The following is a 17996-nucleotide window of genomic DNA, read 5'->3' as shown; positions in this document are numbered from 1 at the left end:
TTTTAGCTCATCATGGTATACTGTGTGTCTTTGTAGTGTGTCAACTGCAGAAACAATTTTTTATAATGTATAATGTTTATTATTGGTACAATTATCAAAGGGGCAATGAAAAGATAACTGGCATAAGTCTACGGCGTAGGTGTTAACTGTTAGATTATTTTCTATCATTTAAAGTTTGCACACTCACCTTTGGAAATGAACGAGCATCACGATAGAAAAGCACTTCCATACATTTTTTAATTAACTGAACAGCTTCATCTTTTGTTAGTGTCTCTTTCTTCTCGAGTGCATCTCTCAACATAGGAAGAGCAATATGCATTCCAAATCCAGTTGCAATATGCCGATCAACATATGCAGTTCCTAACTTGTCTACAGCTCCAAGGAACCTATCACAAAAATAAAAAAAAATCCAGTAAAATGATTGTGTATAAACTCACTATCAATTAACATAACCATCAGCTTCTACTGCTGCTGCTGTTTAATAAACTGCCTACATGTGACTTCACAAAGAATGAATTGCAGAAAAAGTCATGTATACATGCGTGAGCACTTAGCCTACATGAAATAAAGAGTTTTCAGAACAGAGAGAGAGAGCTCAAATACTTTAACCTTACTGAAACGAACAGTTGAAAACCAATACTTGCATGTATATACATTTGTTATCTGAAAGGCATTGTTACACACACAAAATGAAGCACAGAAACAGTCTGTAACAAAGAATCGCATTATTTCCATGACTTTTTGCAGTGATGTCAATCTTGTACAAGGCAACAAAAAAACTGTTTTACTCTTGTGGTGGTCAAGAATCTTGTGAGCAACTAGTTCCCTGTGGGTGAAGCAGCAAAAAAAGAGGAGTGGGAAACCATGGGTCTCACCGTCAGTGACTTCTTCAGACACTGGCTGGTGTCAGGCCACTGGTCTACAGGATTTCAGGCAGAAAGTTCCTAAAAGGGGGGCCTGTCACCAGTAGACACTGGAGGAGGCTGCTGCTGCCATTCTGGCTGGGTGTTGGGGAGTGGTTCCCAACAATGGTACTGCAGGAACAATGTGAGGGGAGGGCCTATCACCCCCATGTTTAATTTATTTGTGCAACTACCAGAGGTCATCATTGAGGAAGTAAATACAGCAGTTATTGCCTATGTCCTGGGCAGATAAGAGGCAAATGTAAAAATCATATAGATAGGATATAAATGATTATCTCTCTTCTGAGCTTCAAACTATGAAAGACAAATGAAGACTTTCAGTTACCGTATAATGTATTCATTAATTAGGGTAGCACACTTCGGGACTGGGGAGGACAGTCATTCCCGTAACTGACCCAGACAGATGGTAATGTACAAGGTGAATTTTCATGACGTGGCAAGACACAGGCTCAATAAATTGGGTCGTAAGTTCACTGGGAAGACATACCCTGAAGCACTGTCATATAAGTACCACAGCAGGGGTTGGAAATCTGGACTCACATTGCGGTCGTAAGCCACAATTTTGACTCTCTCTAGAAGCAAATGCCCCTAAAAAAGTGAGGATGAATGTTCCAGCACCAACCTTGTTGTCCAGCGGGCCTCAACATACAAAAATAGCATGTAAGGGGCCAGCACATTGACCCTATTTATTATACACATCTCCTTGGCTGCCATATCTGCTAATGTTTTCCTTGTATTCCCTCATACTGTGGCACCCTGCCCAATGATACATACTTCCTCAGCCTCGGCAAGGAAAACCGGGTATCGTGGATATTTTGTCTGCTCCAGTTGCCACAAGATTTTGTGTAATTCTGCATTATATCCAGTAAGTTCTTCATGTAGACGGATCTTGAGGAAACAATCGGGGAAAACCACAGGGTTGAGATAAACTGCAAATACAGCTATATAGTTCTACTGCCCACCGAAACTTCATGGATATGGAATTTTTGGATATAGTAAGTGGGTAATTCCCCAACACCCCCCCCCCCCCCCCCAAAAAAAAAACAATTAAAAATATTAAGTGTCATGTAATATTTTGTGTAATGTAATATACTGTATAGACAATTTTTATTAACCTGACACGTTCCACATAATTACGAAGTGTCATACTCATGATCTATGGAACAAGTACTAATCTAATCTAATCATTTAATTAAAGTATATGAGGTAGTGACAGTTTCCTCGTTGCCTCCTCATTCTAAAAATACTCTGAGCCTCTTCAGTAACCACGGTGGCACTTACAGTCCCGGGTTTGGGCTTTTACTAGCCTGACAGCAGGTGTGTGTACCTCAAGCTTCATGCAGATCCTATGTGAACACTTCACTTGTGGACATATGGTCATGTAGGCTACAGTGCAGCTGCCTGACTGCCTATGCATCAGCTGTGTAACAACCACTTTTCTGCCTACAGGCACCCCACTACCCCAGTGTGGGCCCTCTAAGTGGTACAGCCTGCTATAATGAGTTTAGCAACAATTTCTCTTGCTTTTTTTGTTTTGCAGCTTGTCTACTCGTAACACCTGAGACTAATGTCCCCCAAAGTCAAAAGTCGAAGTCAAAAAATTAAAAATATGGCAAGAAAACTCACTCTCTCCCCCTCCCCCCCCCAACCATCCATAATAAATTATAAAGAAAAAACTGCAAAATTAGAGCACTGATTATGGCTCCCTGCAACTGGCAAGTTAACAGCACAGAGGGTAAAACATAATATTTCTGCAAGGGACATCATTCTCCTGCTCAGAACTATCAGGCACAACTTGACTAACTTGGAAACTTAAGAATTGTTGTGATAAGATGGATTGCAAGACAGGAAGATGGCCACAGAACCACCACTGGTCAAGCTGTCCTAGGATGCTGTACATCCAAATAATGACATACTTCAGGGAAAAAAATTCTGTGTAATACTATCTACATAGGAAGGAACACTGTTTAGCTGGCTTCTGCATGGACACATTGTCAGCTGTGGACTGACACCTAAATCAACACTGGGAGCAGCTAATGAGGTTCTTATCTTGGATCCAAACCATATTACAGTTGATCATTTACTCCAGGGTCCCACACAGACCATTCCATCAGTGTTTCTGCAGCGAGTGGGGCATATCTGGGCCTTTCTTGGTTTCAGGTGAGCATTCAAATTGCTGCCCTCCACGAGTTGGAAAATAGTCCTGTCTGCCACATCAGTTTAGAACAGTCTTGGGTTTCCTTTGATTGTATTCAACAAATACCACATCATCCTGTGTTGGACCTGGTCATGACCAGGTGCAGTACCACAAGCTTCAGGCAGTGCCAATTTCAGTTACCAAATGAAGAGACACTTATGAAACTCATAATTGTTGACTCTAAAGTTCACACTCCTGCCTCAGCATGGCTGCTCTAAGTGACCAACTCCAATCTCTTGATGACTTCTCTTACTTAAGTGAAACCGATGGAATGATTGAGTCAAAGCATAATCCCCATGACCTTTCATTGCTTTTTTTTAATTTATAATGACCTTTTGCTCGAACAGAGAGTATTTAAAAAGTCAAATTAGAGCCTGGTCCAGATCGTTAAGCACCACTCATGTCAACTTAAGGTACAGCCTACCTCCTAATTTGACCTGAGGGCTTTGGGTCAAATAAACCAGCGGCATGGTGGATCACATTTGTTACGTGGTCCACTCAGCCCTGTATATTGCCTTAGCAGCTTCCCTCTGGGAACTGTTCCATTCGGTAGATTACTTTCTTCATAAAGTCGCATACATCAATCACTCCACCAGCCTCTCAACAAATATTTGGTTCCTCTATTGGGATGTTATGTCAGTAATATGGCCTTCACCACAGGAAAGGCACAGTAGTCAGTGATCTTATGGTTTTAACCTATTATCTTTGTCTATTGTCAGCTTTCTTCTTTACTTGGTTTTGTTTTGTTTTACTCATTTCTAATAGAAGAAGGCAGTGCAATAGTGTGTGGAGCTCTAAATACCCACAAAATAGTGCCCCAAGGTATTGGAGATAGCAATATGGTCCACAATGACATCTGCTACAGTCAGGCCTCACATGACGGATGAGGGAGCAGTCATCGACCAGATGCTCAAAACTATAGACCTACATTTCTGACGTCGATCTGTCGTAGAATTTTAGAACATGTTTTTTGCTCGAGTATCATGTTGTTTTTGGAAACCCACGATCCACTCTGTAGAAATCAACATGGATTCCGGAAACAGCGATCGTGAGAGACCGAACTCGCTTTATTTGTTCATGAGACCCAGAAAATATTATATACAGGCTCCCAGGCAGATGCTATTTTTCTTGACTTCCGGAAGGTGTTCGATACAGTTCCGCACTGTTGCCTGATAAACAAAGTAAGAGCCTGCGGAATATCAGACCAGCTGTGTGGCTGGATTGAAGAGTTTTTAGCAAACAGAACACAGCATGTTGTTATCAATGGAGAGACGTCTACAGACGTTAAAGTAACCTCTGGCGTGCCACAGGGGAGTGTTATGGGACCATTGCTTTTCACAATATATATAAATGACCTAGTAGATAGTGTCGGAAGTTCCATGCGGCTTTTCACGGATGATGCTGTAGTATACAGAGAAGTTGCAGCATTAGAAAATTGTAGCAAAACGCAGGAAGATCTGCAGCGGATAGGCACTTGGTGCAGGGAGAGTGGCAACTGACCCTTAACATAGACAAATGTAATGTATTGCGAATACATAGAAAGAAGGATCATTTATTGTACGATTATATGATAGTGGAACGAACAATGGTAGCAGTTACTTCTGTAAAATATCTGGGAGTATGCGTGCGGAACGATTTGAAGTGGAATGATCGTATAAAATTAATTGTTGGTAAGGTGGGTACCAGGTTGAGATTCATTGGGAGAGTCCTTAGAAAATGTAGTCCATCAACAAAGGAAGTGGCTTACAAAACACTCGTTCGACCTATACTTGAGTATTGCTCACCAGTGTGGGATCCGTACCAGATCGGGTTGACGGAGGAGATAGAGAAGATCCAAAGAAGAGCAGCGCATTTCGTCACAGGGTTATTTGGTAACCGTGATAGCGTTACGGAGATGTTTAACAAACTCAAGTGGCAGACTCTGTAAGAGAGGCACTCTGCATCGCGGTGTAGCTTGCTCGCCAGGTTTCGAGAGGGTGCGTTTCTCGATGAGCTATCGAATATATTGCTTCCCCCTGCTTATACCTCCCGAGGAGATCACGAATGTAAAATTAGAGAGATTAGAGCATGCACAGAGGCTTTCAGACAGTCGTTCTTCCCGCGAACCAAACGCGACTGGAACAGGAAAGGGACGTAATGACAGTGGCACGTAAAGTGCCCTCTGCCACACACCGTTGGGTGGCTTGCGGAGTATAAATGTAGATGTAGATGAAATCCCGCTAGCTTCTTTTCTATCCAGTGAAATGACACTGTGCACACAACTGTTTATAATGAATCCAGTTTGCCATTTTACAGTTAAAAATGGGGAGAGCATGCCAAAGTGTGCAAACTGCGTCATTTCACGCATCAGTCCAACAAGGGATCAGGACATGGCAAGGTAAAGGTGAATTGTGAAGAATGGAACGTTCTGCAGCAGTAAGGATAATGTTTGTAAGGTATTCTACCGGGTCATCACAACTGGAGAAATGTTTTTTGTTGAAGATTGCCAGGGAGGAGCAAAGCTTCCAGTCGGCCTTAGAAAGCTGCCAATTGGGTTTACATGCAGGTGGGTAGGGGTCGCAAGACAGATAGAACACGGCAAATGGTCACTTGAACGTGTCGGAGAGAACAGACCACCTGAGACAACAGGCAAGCTGGGCAGAATGTTCCATTCATGATGGGGAACAGGGCCTAAGGGGGGGAGGGGGAATGAAGGGTTGTCATCTCAGTAGCTGCTGACGGCCAGCCCTCAAAGACTCACTGCTACACAGTGCAGAGGCCGGAGGATCTGCTCCACAAGATCTACAGAGGCATTGGCATTCTCCCTCAGTCAGTCTGCAGATTCCAGGGCAGAAAAATGGTTGGCAGTGCAAACAGAGGTCGGCTGGGTGAGGGTATCACGTGGTGACACTTTAAGAGGATCTGTGAGTCAGCAAAGGAGAGGATCATTTGCCTTTGATTCCTTCAAGTTTTAGCAGTTAGCTGATGCAGACTCAGATTGTTGGCTTGAGGGATGTAAAAAGTCTTCAGACGAGTATGCCTTCTGTTCTTCCGGCTGCCATTTGTGTAGCAGGCGGTTTTGCTGCCAGAGGCGAAAATTTGGTGGCTTGTTGCACAGTTAGAAGGGGAAGGAGACAGGGATGCAACAGTGACACTGGAAGATTTTACAATTGCGGAGTTGAATTTAAAGTCGCAAGTGTACGTGGGCCTGTCCTTTGTGGTGTGAGGTGTAGCAAGAATGGCACTGTAAGTGCCAGATGGTAAAACGCAGGGCTTTCGATTAGCCAACAACTTGCGGGTGACAGGGTTAGGCACTTTTTCCTTCACCCTCATCTCCTGGATGGGCCGCTCATCGAGATCCACGGAACATTCTCGGGATGAAATTGCATGGTTGCCAGCAGGGAGAAGGAGGCGAGCACTAACCCTCATGAGCATTCCTACCACAAGTAACAAACTTGACCAGATTTTGCCAGGACACTTGAGTGTGGTTGTAACACTGACACTGGTAGCAGTGCATTGGATTTAGGATGTACGTTCAGACTGTGATGACTTCATAGCATGCTTTTATCTTCAGTGGAAGCACTACTCTATCAAACATCAGGGAAAAAAGTGCATGTAGACACTAAGGATGCATCAACATTTTTCAAGACCTGATGGACTGCAGTGACATCCTGATCAGAGACAGCATTCGATGAGCCTCTCACACGAACAGGACAGACGTGGATAGGCGAAGCTGCAAGCAGATCATCTTGAGAATCACAATAAGTCTCCAAAAACAAAGTGCCATTACGTAAACGAGAGCAGGACTTCACAGGGTCTGCAACTGTATCAACACCTTTCTGAATAATAAATGGATTAACCATAGCAAAGGACTGATCGTCTTCAATATGTGATACCATGAGGAATCAAGGTGCAGCTGGGAGAGTCTTTGAATCTTTAGCCTCATTCGGTTTATGTTTAGTAGACAGACTGAGATGAAGATTACTGGCTAATAACACAAAAATCCACACCTGTCAGCATCTCCGATGACATGCACCTTATTGGTGTCTGCTACATAAAACACAGTGAGAGGAGAGAAGCAGAAGCAGTTACAAAGCTGATAAGCAACTATACGACAATGTATGATTAATTACACTGAAACTATTTTTTCCACATATGCTCACATGAGACTGCTTCAAGTAGAATTTTATAAACTAAAAGAAGTTAACTGTTACACAGAAAATTCACATTTCCTCTTATCCACCAGACACCATCTGCAGTTTACTATACCAAACAACCAGGAAAATTATCCTAAGGCCACTATGAAACAAATTTTTATTAAATTTCTTGTTACCATTAACCCATAAGAGTTTCCTACAGCTTGTCAAAAAGCAAGCATTAAACACAGATTCTCAGCTGAGTGATAGAAAGTAATAGAAATTCTTACGGTTCTCCATCTTGTAGACCTCCCACAATAAATGACGTCCACAAAGGATCAAACTTGGAGCGCCTATTGTAGAGCACCCTTGTTAGCCAGCAGTGCAGCGATTTAGGTTTCAAATGGTTGCCATCATCTAAACAATCCTCATCAATTCTATAACAAAGATAAAGTATGCATAACAAAAATATGTTATTAAGTTTCAGTGCCATGGTACTTTCAAGAATATGAGTTCAACTACATGTAATGTAATTTTATACACTGATTATGTCACAAAACTGCACTTCTCCTCAGAAAGTCTTTTTGTGTCTCACGAGTTCAGTCTAAAGTGTAGTACAGCAATCCTCTTAAACCAGTTTATCAGTTCAAGTCATGATATAATCCTTTGTAAACACTGACCAACAAAGAGGCAAGAAATGTTAACTAGCTGGTAACCGTTTACTTACTTACTTACTTACTTACTTACACACACACACACACACACACACACACACACACACACACACACAGTAAATATTAAGCAGTGAAAGCTGTGCTACTGTACTTAGTGTCATGAGAAGTACCACCTGTGAGTGGTCTAGCAAATTGGAGAAGAAAGCTTTGGCAGCAGAAGGAGTGACGTACCAAGTCTTTAAAATTACATCACACCTCCTAAACGGCCTTTGCCTTTGGCTATTACACCACAGATCATAGCTCATTATCTTCTCTAGTAAGATACATTTCCACTGGTACAGATGGTTTTTCAATAATCAGGCTGAATTTTGCCCCTTCAGAAAACTTCAACTCATTGTCAAATATCAGCCATTTGTTACACAGCATATGTCAATCCTTGAAAACTGTATTAGATCATCTGAACTTTCAAGTGTTCTCTTCAGGCCATTCTGTATCGATTTTGAATATGCCAAACATCTTGGCATTTGCCTGTCTTTACAAAAAAATATCTGAAAGCATTAATAATGAAAGGTAAGATAAGAATTTCAGATCTTCATCACACTTAAATTTAGTGTCCACCAACTTGCAAGGTTGCAGAAAGTGCAATTAATTACATGTCTGATATTAAAATTAAGTCATTTCCAGAAACACTAAAGTCACATCAAATACAAACAAGGGAAGATCAACCACTCAATAATGTTCAGTGCATAGACACAGAAACATACATAACAGCATATACAGACTTCAGAAACTTTAAAGTTATTACTCTTTTACTACTGAAAGTGCACATGTGGTGTTACTGCATCAGAAGAACACATCAAGCATAACCTATACACATAATAGTTATTAATACTTACATCTTCTGAGCAATGACATCACACAGATACTGATAATCTGCATAATCCCCTCCAGCTCCTAAGATTATATTTTTGTTGACCTTCATAATCCTTGAAATATTTCTAAATCTTGCTAGGGATCCGTAGGAACCAAGCATATCTGCTGCGATTACAACTCCACTGTCAAATTTCACTCCTATAACTGATGTCCCAGTTGTTATAGGGGTTCTGAAACAATCCAGTGGAAAAATTAACTCCAATTTGTTATACGACAGTTGCATCCAGCATAATCCGTATCATTTCAGGTGGGAGGGGAGTAACCTTCATAGTCTCTGATGTTATTGAATTTAGCATATGTTAAAATTCAGGAGTAAGTAAGAAACATGTATTTTTTTGTTTTCTCCAAACAAATTCCTTCCCCGATATACAAGCCTCGAAAGACGACACTGCGAACACCATTTTGAAGACGAGAATTTTGGAAAATTTTTAAAATGCTGTATCTCTGTAACAGTTCTACATATTTTGATAGAGGTTTTTTTTTATTATTTGAAAGATAATTGCTTTATGATTACAATGGTATCCTCAGTTTGGACACATCTGTCAAAGTTCTTTTACTGTCACCTTTCGAATTTTTTTTTTAATAATAAACAGTTTGTTTCTTCAAAAATGTAAATCCAGAAAAGTTAAATTTATTCTGTTGATTAGTACCCTGTGGTACTATATTTTCTGTAAAGGAGAACTTCCACTTCTAAGTTGGACAGGTTTTATTATTTTAAATCATACTTTCACAGGTAACGTATGTCTTCACTGAAGTTGTTGCTTACTAATGTCTTTGTTACGATGTTTATTTCTATTGTGTTTGTTGCAGTTATTTCTTATCACATTCTTTGTTGCAGATATTTTTTACACTCTGTTATAGTTTCTAGTCAGTTTCTATGTCATAGTTGTTCATTGCAGGTTTCTGTATTGTAATAGTTCAGTTCTAATTTGTTTATTGAAGAGGCTTCTAAGAAATCTAGGACCATCCAATGAGTTCTGTGTTTTCACAAGGAATTTGCCAGTTGACACAGTTGCAGTGTGTTTTATGAAAAGAACTGTTTGAAATATCTTCTGACTTTGTTCTGTTTCAAAGTGAAGATGTTTCAAGTGACAACTTTTTGTGTTCTAAATGTTTTGACAGAACAACAACAATGATAGTATCTGAACAACGTGAAGCCTCCCATGGTGCAGTTGATGCAGATTTTGCATCAATAGAGGAAGAATTAAATACCCTGAATCAGTCAGCTACAGAGGTAGTTGTTAGTCCTGTTAAGAAACCGTGGTCAGTGGAGTCGAGTCTTTAGTTCTATGCATGAAGAAAGCGCAGAAAAATTACTAAAGCTATGGATGAATACACTACAGCAAAACTGACCACACTCTTCAAAGTAAAAATTCAATCTTCAGAAGAAAATGAACCAAAGCACTCTTGCAAGGAATTTTTCACAAATTTCAATTCACCTGTTGAATACTGCGCATCCTACAGTGAAAATGTGGAAGTTTTAACTATTATTCTAGATACATTTTCAAAGAAAACAATTTTCAACCCCATTCCATAAGTATCAAAGTATATGGGAGACAAATCTAGAAATGTGAGAATTGTAAAAGGAGTCATTGGATGATCAGATCCCTATTCTGATCATCTGTAGAAGCAGCTCAAGTTCAAACAGAGCAGTCATTTACATAACTGTAACATCTGAAGGTCAAAAGTGGTGAAAGTGAAGAGGTATATGACTCTTAATATTCAAGATACTTCTGCAGTTTGTAAGACAACTTCACATATTGGAAGATCAAAATTTTATACACTACAACCTAAGTGGGTAGTTCCACATCCACCTAGAGATGTCTTTACGTGTGTACTGCACAAATTTTGAACTTTGTGTAGTAACTTTGAAGAACGTACTGGAGCATGTGACATATGACACCGTGGTTGGCTGATGTAAAGCTAGAGACCTGTTTGTTTCAAGAATGTGGTGACTGCCCTGGAAAGTGAGGGCTGTCTTTACAAACACTTTTCCTGGAAGACATAGCAGATAACTCTGCAGAAATTACACATGAGACATGGGAGGAAAATAAACCAATTAAGAAAACTGTTGCCTTTGACAGTTTCATTGATGAACTTGGTAAATGGTCAGTGAAAGCAGTAGCACACCAGCATCTGAAGAAATTGCAACAACAACATATTGCAGAAGTGAAAGGGTGTGTACAGGCTGAAGAACTATGTTTAGTGCTTCACTGAGAAATGCTGAGAAAGGGTATGTAGTTCTTCCACAAGAAGTACAAGAGTATTATTGTAGTTGTGACCAGGTTTCAATTTTTATAGGAGTGACACACTTTGAAAACAAGATCACAAGCATTGCAGTTATAAGTGATGACACACGACATGACTCGGCACACGCTTTGCTAGCAATGTGCAAAATTCAACTGCAAACAGGGCCAGAGAAGTTCATTATTTCTGATGGGGCTCCTAGCCATTTTAAAAATCGTTATCAGCAGTTCGAACTGAGTAAGTCGCTAGTGCAACTGACTGGGTATATAGTGCTACTGGTCACAGGAAGGGACCTTGTGCTGGTGTAGGTGGCCTGCTGAAGCACCATGCTAAAAATCAATCTTTCCGGACCAAATACAGATGCAATTCAGAATCCTGAGGGTTTTACGAGAGTCATGAAATGTTAAACATCCACAGTCTTCATTTTTTTTTATTTTCATTTTATTTATTTATTTTTGTCCAAAGAGGAAATCTAACAATTTGTGAGCAGAAAAAAAGAATACTGGTCCAAACAAACCCCTCCTGCGAAAGGAATTGAGAAGAAACATTTTTGGACTCAAAGTGATGGGAGAACTCATATTGCATGCACTTTAAATTGCAAGAAAAGCAATTCTGTTAGTTCGGCCAACACCTCAAAAACAGCAGGATAATATTCAGATTCATAACCTGAGAAGGCGGACGTTTGTGGCCTGTGTGTATGACTGTGACTGATGCTAAGTTTTTATTTTCATAAGACTGTTATGTGATAATGTGGTAATAAAACAAACTATATGGTACTAATCAACAGAAGGGGGAAAAAATCCAAATTTTATGGATCAGCATTTCTGAAAATTTGTTTTTCCATATACTATAAAAAGTTCAGAATGCTATAGTAAAAGAACTGACAGATAAGTCCAAATGGAGGATTCCTTTGTACTCATAAAGCAATTATCTTTCAAATAAAAAACCCAAACAGAATATCTAAAACCGTTCCAGATATACAGTATTTTAATTTTTTTCCCCCAAAATTCACTTCTTCAAAATGGTATGTGCAGTGTCATCTTTGGAGGGCTGTTCCTTACTTAGTCATTCACTTTAACATATGCTAAATTCAATAACATCTGAGATTATGAATGTAAGACTTTTTCCTTGCCTGACTGAATTGATACAGTTTAACATGGTCAATACAATATGAGTCTTTACACTGCCATCAGACACTATGAACTACAGTATACTTGCGGACTGCTCAATACAAATTATGTAACATAAAAGTTAAGTGCATGCTTCAAATCTTAACACACACAATGCCAATAAGATAAAAATACAGTGCACATCCACTGGATCTAGGGACCAACACAAGGCAGATGTTCTCTGAAATTTCTTATGTTGTATTAGACATTTCCCTATCTTCTTCATTAAATACAGATTTTCAAATTCATTCAAGTCCTGTTTTTTTTTTCTTTTTTTCCATAAATTATCATACCCCTTATGACATTTTAAACTATTTTAAAGTAGCTGTATGTGCAGTTCCACTGCAGTTTTCTAAAGTTGCCAGCCATTACCTAATGACTAATGCATGAGAAAATTACTACAGTATTCCTAACAGATAGTAACAACAACTTCATAGACAAAATCTGATGCTTTTCTTTAATACCAATGCTTATTGTCGTAACAATATACAAACCTAGAAGAACACACTAATTACTCAAGCATCAGGGCTAAACTTTACTATGACCCATCCACACACGGCTCCAAAGTTTTATCAGTATCAGCTTTCCAAACCTCTACTATTACACTGCTTACCTCTAAAAAACATCTCTAAGAAAAACAATTGCCTCTAATTTGACCATCATTGCATTTCTTCCACTTACTCAGACTTTGTCCAGTATAATAAGAGCCTAAAAAACACTACTTACTATTGGTGAGCTAATTCTGCTAAACCAATAATTTCTGACATCCTCCTAGCATTTTCACCACACTGATTCTTTCCTCTATTATGTTGTTCCTACCAGTTCCATTTTTAAACACGCTGGCTGTTACTTTCATCACCACATAATTCTTTCAACTCCTACTCACTTTCCTACCTTGTCCTCTTCCTGACTGTTTCCTCCATTTCCACATAATGGAAGTAATTCATGTCATCACATATATGTTGTATATTTTATACACAAATGGCACATACTATTATTCACCTGATTGCTAGTATTAAACATTGGGACCATCATCAATTTTCTATTTGTAAAAGTTAACTCAACGCCAGACACTGTTTTGCAAAGTGAGATTAATAACTTTTTCTCCCTCTAATCTGTCCACGAATAAACTTTAGTACACACTTCTTCAATTAGAGATACTTTGTCTATGTGACATTTAGGCATTCCATTGGGGTATACAGTCATCGTATACCTATCAGCTACCTTGGGTTGTCAAAAGCTTTTCAGTCTCCAAATTCCTCTACAGTTTCTTAATCATTTTAAGAAACAAAGCCATGAATGAAAAAATAAAATATTATGCACAAGATGTCACAGAAAGTAACTATCAAACATTAAAAGAGCTGCACAACAGCAGCATATAGGACATAATCCTCGACAACTATTGTTCTCGGAAAAAAAAGACCATAACAGGGAAGTATTAAGTTTACACATGACTAAACTGATTATGAATTTTACATCTTCCAACTATGCAACCACATAACAGGCACAAGTTTAAGACAATGTGGTGACTCCATGACATGTACGAAAATCTAATTTTCAGCAATTTCCCTGACAGCATCCCTTCAGCATTTCATCAGTTACATTTGACAACAAATTATGCCAGGAAATTCCACATACTGGGTAATCAAGATGGGATATAATCCACTGAATGAACAGTTCGAATTTTGCAAATACTGCATTCAAGCTAATGTTCAATAGGCAGCATCAATGAACTGTCATTTCCGATCCAAGATGCGATACAAAAGAACGCAAAACCACAATCAAGCCTTGTAGGAATAATAAAATTGTAAAAGTCTCATGAGTTCTCAATGTATGGTATCTGCAAATAATATTGCATGTTTATTAAGACTAACACACACTAATTTTTACATTGTTCTTATCACACAACGTTGCAAATTTATGAAACATCACTAGATGAACATGGTACAACAACAATACAGTAAAAAAGGCAAGAAATCAATAACTTTGTTCACTTTCTGGTTATCTCCAATTAACTTCCTCTTACATAAGGAATTAAGTTACATGATCAGGTATCCATGGTCGTGTGTCTAAACATGTATTAAATACGTTGCAATTTTTCGTCTTTATATGCCGTGATAAATTACACTAAAGAAAGAAAGAATAGTGGGCGTAAAAGAAGCTCGGGAGGGGGAGGGGGGGGGCAGGGAGGCGGCAGCAGAAGGACGGTCACGCATGCTATAGTAATACATCGAGCCGAAAAGAGTTCTGATAAAGCTTCATAACTGCCGTGAAAACATTTGCAAACTTACATCGAATGAAATTGGAAAAAATACCGAACGTCCGTTTTACAGTACTTCAAATTAGAAATGTCAGACAAAACTAATTTGGTGAAATGCAAAACGAGTTTTTCGATGGGCAAAAGTCATACAATTATCCAACTAAAATGAATCACACCCATCACAAAACACGCAAGGATCTGCATCGTGATTCGTAACGCAGTTCTTTCAGCATTAAGTAGAAAATAATATACAAGAACTTAAGACATCATAATTCATTGCGGAATACTTACTTCGATACAGTCCTTGGTCCCATTCCGTAACTAGTCATTTACTGCGGCAGATTATAAAACACGTACAAAATATTTACCACAGAGTACTACTTGTTTTCGGGGATTGAACTACCGCAACCTAACCACAAATTCAGCACTGTTTTCGCACATCAGCGTCTTTCACAGATCTTCTTTAAGATGTCCCAAGTAATCTCTGCGCACTGAGATCAATATCTCTGCATGACACATCCAATCTTTGTACAAAGTAGTAGCCAAAGATATTGAACATACATATATTTGGTGATCTGTGTCCAGTGCCCTTCGTACAACTATGCCTCCATGCTTGTGAAATGTGCAATGATTTTGTGCAGCAAACCAAGATTTGATGGGACATACGAATTTCAGTGATATTTGTGCGATGTGCAGCACGAGGGCAATCTGATCTTTACAACCCATTACTAACCTTAAGGCCCGTCCACACGCAACGGTGTGTCTGCGCACATCACATCTGCGCCGACAGATCGTTGCGTGTGGACAAAAGATTTGCACCAACCTGTGGTGTGTGCAGACCTGGAAGTTGGAGTTGGAGGTTTGAGCGAAATCTTTCAAATCTGTGGGTTCAAACCACATCTGCGCCGACAACTTGAAGTGTGTGGACACGAGGTCACCCCAAATCTGGCGCGAAACAGCTGTTTGCTCAGTATAGTGTTTGTATTTGTGCGCACAGGGCATTAAAATGGCTGACACTCGAGAGTTTGTAAATGAATTCATTGAAATATATAGAAACCACCCACGTTTGTGGAAGATTAAATGTAAATAATATAGTGACCGAGACAAAAAGACAGCAGCATACAATGCTCTAATTGAAAAATTGAGGGCAGTTGACGCTTCGGCAAACAGAGAAACGGCAATAAAAAAATAAATTCGTTGCGAACTGGCGAAATTATTTGCAGGTGGATGTCTCTTAAAGCTTGTAACCCCTCATATTCTAAGAGAAAATATTTGTATGAGAAGGGCAATTTCTCCTCATGAACGGCTGGCGGTGCCATTAAGATTCCTAGCACCAGGAAGGAGCTACAAGGATTTGGAATTTTCAACTGCAATATCGAAACAAGCGTTGAGTGAAATAATACCCAACACATGTGAAACTATTTACGCTGTCCTGAAGGATTTCATGAAGGCAAGTGAAGTGAATTAAGTCTGTCACGGAACGGTTTACCGAAAAGAGTAATACAAATTTCAGAAATGTAGAAGATCTGATGTAGGTGTAGATCAAGTATACCAGCCAACATTATGGTATTTTGATCTGCTTGGCTTTCTTAGTGATCAACAAACGCCAAGACCACGCAGGAGTACAATTGAAGTTGAAATTGGAGAGTCAGTGTGCGAGGAAATGGAACACGAGGTAATGTAAGACAAATCAGGTTCGCCCTGCAACTGTCGCAGTAAATTTACGTGAGAAAACTGCTTTCGCTTTAGCAGCCACTGTCTTCACCATTTTGACCGCTTTCTCTGTTTCCTGCGGTTGGTCTGAATGTTTTTTGCAACACAAGTTGCGAACACATACCACAACAGAACTTCCTCCATTTCTATATTTCAAAATAACTGAATTAAATTTTTGATGTTTACGTGGAGTGTAGTCGCTTGTGACTGATATTTCTTTTCTACACTGACAGATGGTGGGCGAGTAGTAGATTGGGGTTTGTGTCGTGTGAACACACCACATTTCCAGCGATCTTTTGCATGTACAGACATCTGCGCCGATGTCTGTGCAGACAGATCGTTGCGTGTGGACTGGGCTTTACAAAACCATACAGGTATCAAAGAACATGTTCTTGAAGGCAAAAATTGATAACTCAGGCAATAAAGTAAAAACTATCTCGAATTTTGTACAGAAGGGAACAGGGCAATGTACAGTTAGCACTGATAATATCGAAATTAAAAAAAGAGGATCCTTTTCTTAGTGATAAAAAATAGTTACTGATACATTCAACAAATATTTTTCAACAAGAACAGAAAAAATGGGATCGCAAGGCTCCATAAATCAAGTCATGAATTTTCTGCAGAGCACAGTGCCTAGCGCAGTACAATAGATCGAAGTTATAACAAGCACTAGTCTGGAAATTGAAAAGTCATTACATTTTTGAAAGATAAATCTTTACTGTTGTTGACAAAATTTCTAGTAAATGATTAAATTAATGCTGCAACCACGTACGTAAAATCTTTTGCCACTTTTTCGGTGCATCACTTAAGCAAGAAATAGTCCCTGAAAGGCTTAAGTATGCAGTTGGGAAACCTCTGTATAAGAAGCGAGATAAGACCGATACTGGAGACCATCAGCCAATCTCACTACTGAGAAATTTTTCCAAGGTTTTAGAGAAACTAATGCATGCCAGGATTGTTAAGCACTTCAGTGAGCATAATATCATCACCAAAAGTCAGTTTGGATTTCAGAACGGGATTATCAATAGAAGAGGAGGAGGAGGAGATTAGTGTTTAACGTCCCGTCGACAACGAGGTCATTAGAGACGGAGCGCAAGCTCAGGTGAAGGAAGGATGGGTAAGGAAATCGGCCGTGCCCTTTCAAAGGAACCATCCTGGCATTTGTCTGAAGCGATTTAGGGAAATCACGGAAAACCTAAATCAGGATGGCCGGAGACGGGATTGAACCGTCGTCCTCCCGAATGCGAGTCCATTGTGCTAACCACTGCGCCACCTCACTCGGTATCAATAGAAGAAGCAACATTTGCATTTGCTGTCAATATACTGGAGCCCATCAACAAGAAGATGAAGGTATTTGGAATATTTCTGACCTATCAAAAGAGGCTGACTATCTCAGTCACCAAATACTGTTACACAAAGCTACATACATTGAAGTGGCAAAGAAACTAGTATTGGCATTCATATTCAAATACAGAGATAAGTAAACAGGCAGAATACGGCAGTGAGGTCGGCAACGTCTATATAAGACAACAAGTGTCTGGTTCAGTTGTTAGATCAGTTGCTGCTGCTACAGTGCCAGGTTATCAAGATTTAAGTGAGTCTGAATGTGGTGTTAAAGTCAGAGCACGAGAGGTGCGACACATCTGTGAGATAGCAATTGAGTATTGATTTTCTGGTACGACTATTTCACGAATGTACCGTGAATATCAGGAATCTGGTAAAACATCAAACTGCTACCGCTAGTAAAAGATCCTGCAAGAATGGG

General features: G+C 39.5%; 1 protein-coding gene across 1 annotated transcript in view; it reads right to left on the bottom strand.

The window, feature by feature from the left end:
* LOC126299047 (proteasome subunit beta type-4-like) overlaps window positions 1-15063 on the bottom strand; it is a 31348-nt gene extending 16285 nt beyond the window's left edge. The window contains exons 1-4 of the mRNA XM_049990699.1: window positions 14810-15063; window positions 8806-9012; window positions 7526-7672; window positions 188-386 (exon numbers count right to left, since the gene is read on the bottom strand). Coding sequence (XP_049846656.1) covers window positions 188-386; window positions 7526-7672; window positions 8806-9012; window positions 14810-14847 — 591 coding nt within the window. The 5' untranslated portion in view covers window positions 14848-15063. The remainder of the gene's footprint in view (window positions 1-187; window positions 387-7525; window positions 7673-8805; window positions 9013-14809) is intronic.
* Window positions 15064-17996: the final 2933 nt, after the last annotated feature.

This window comes from Schistocerca gregaria, chromosome X (assembly GCF_023897955.1).
Source record: "Schistocerca gregaria isolate iqSchGreg1 chromosome X, iqSchGreg1.2, whole genome shotgun sequence".
In the NCBI taxonomy this organism is placed as follows: Eukaryota; Metazoa; Arthropoda; class Insecta; order Orthoptera; family Acrididae; genus Schistocerca; species Schistocerca gregaria.
Note: the sequence above shows the minus strand (reverse complement) of the source record. Positions and strands in the feature narration are given on the sequence as shown.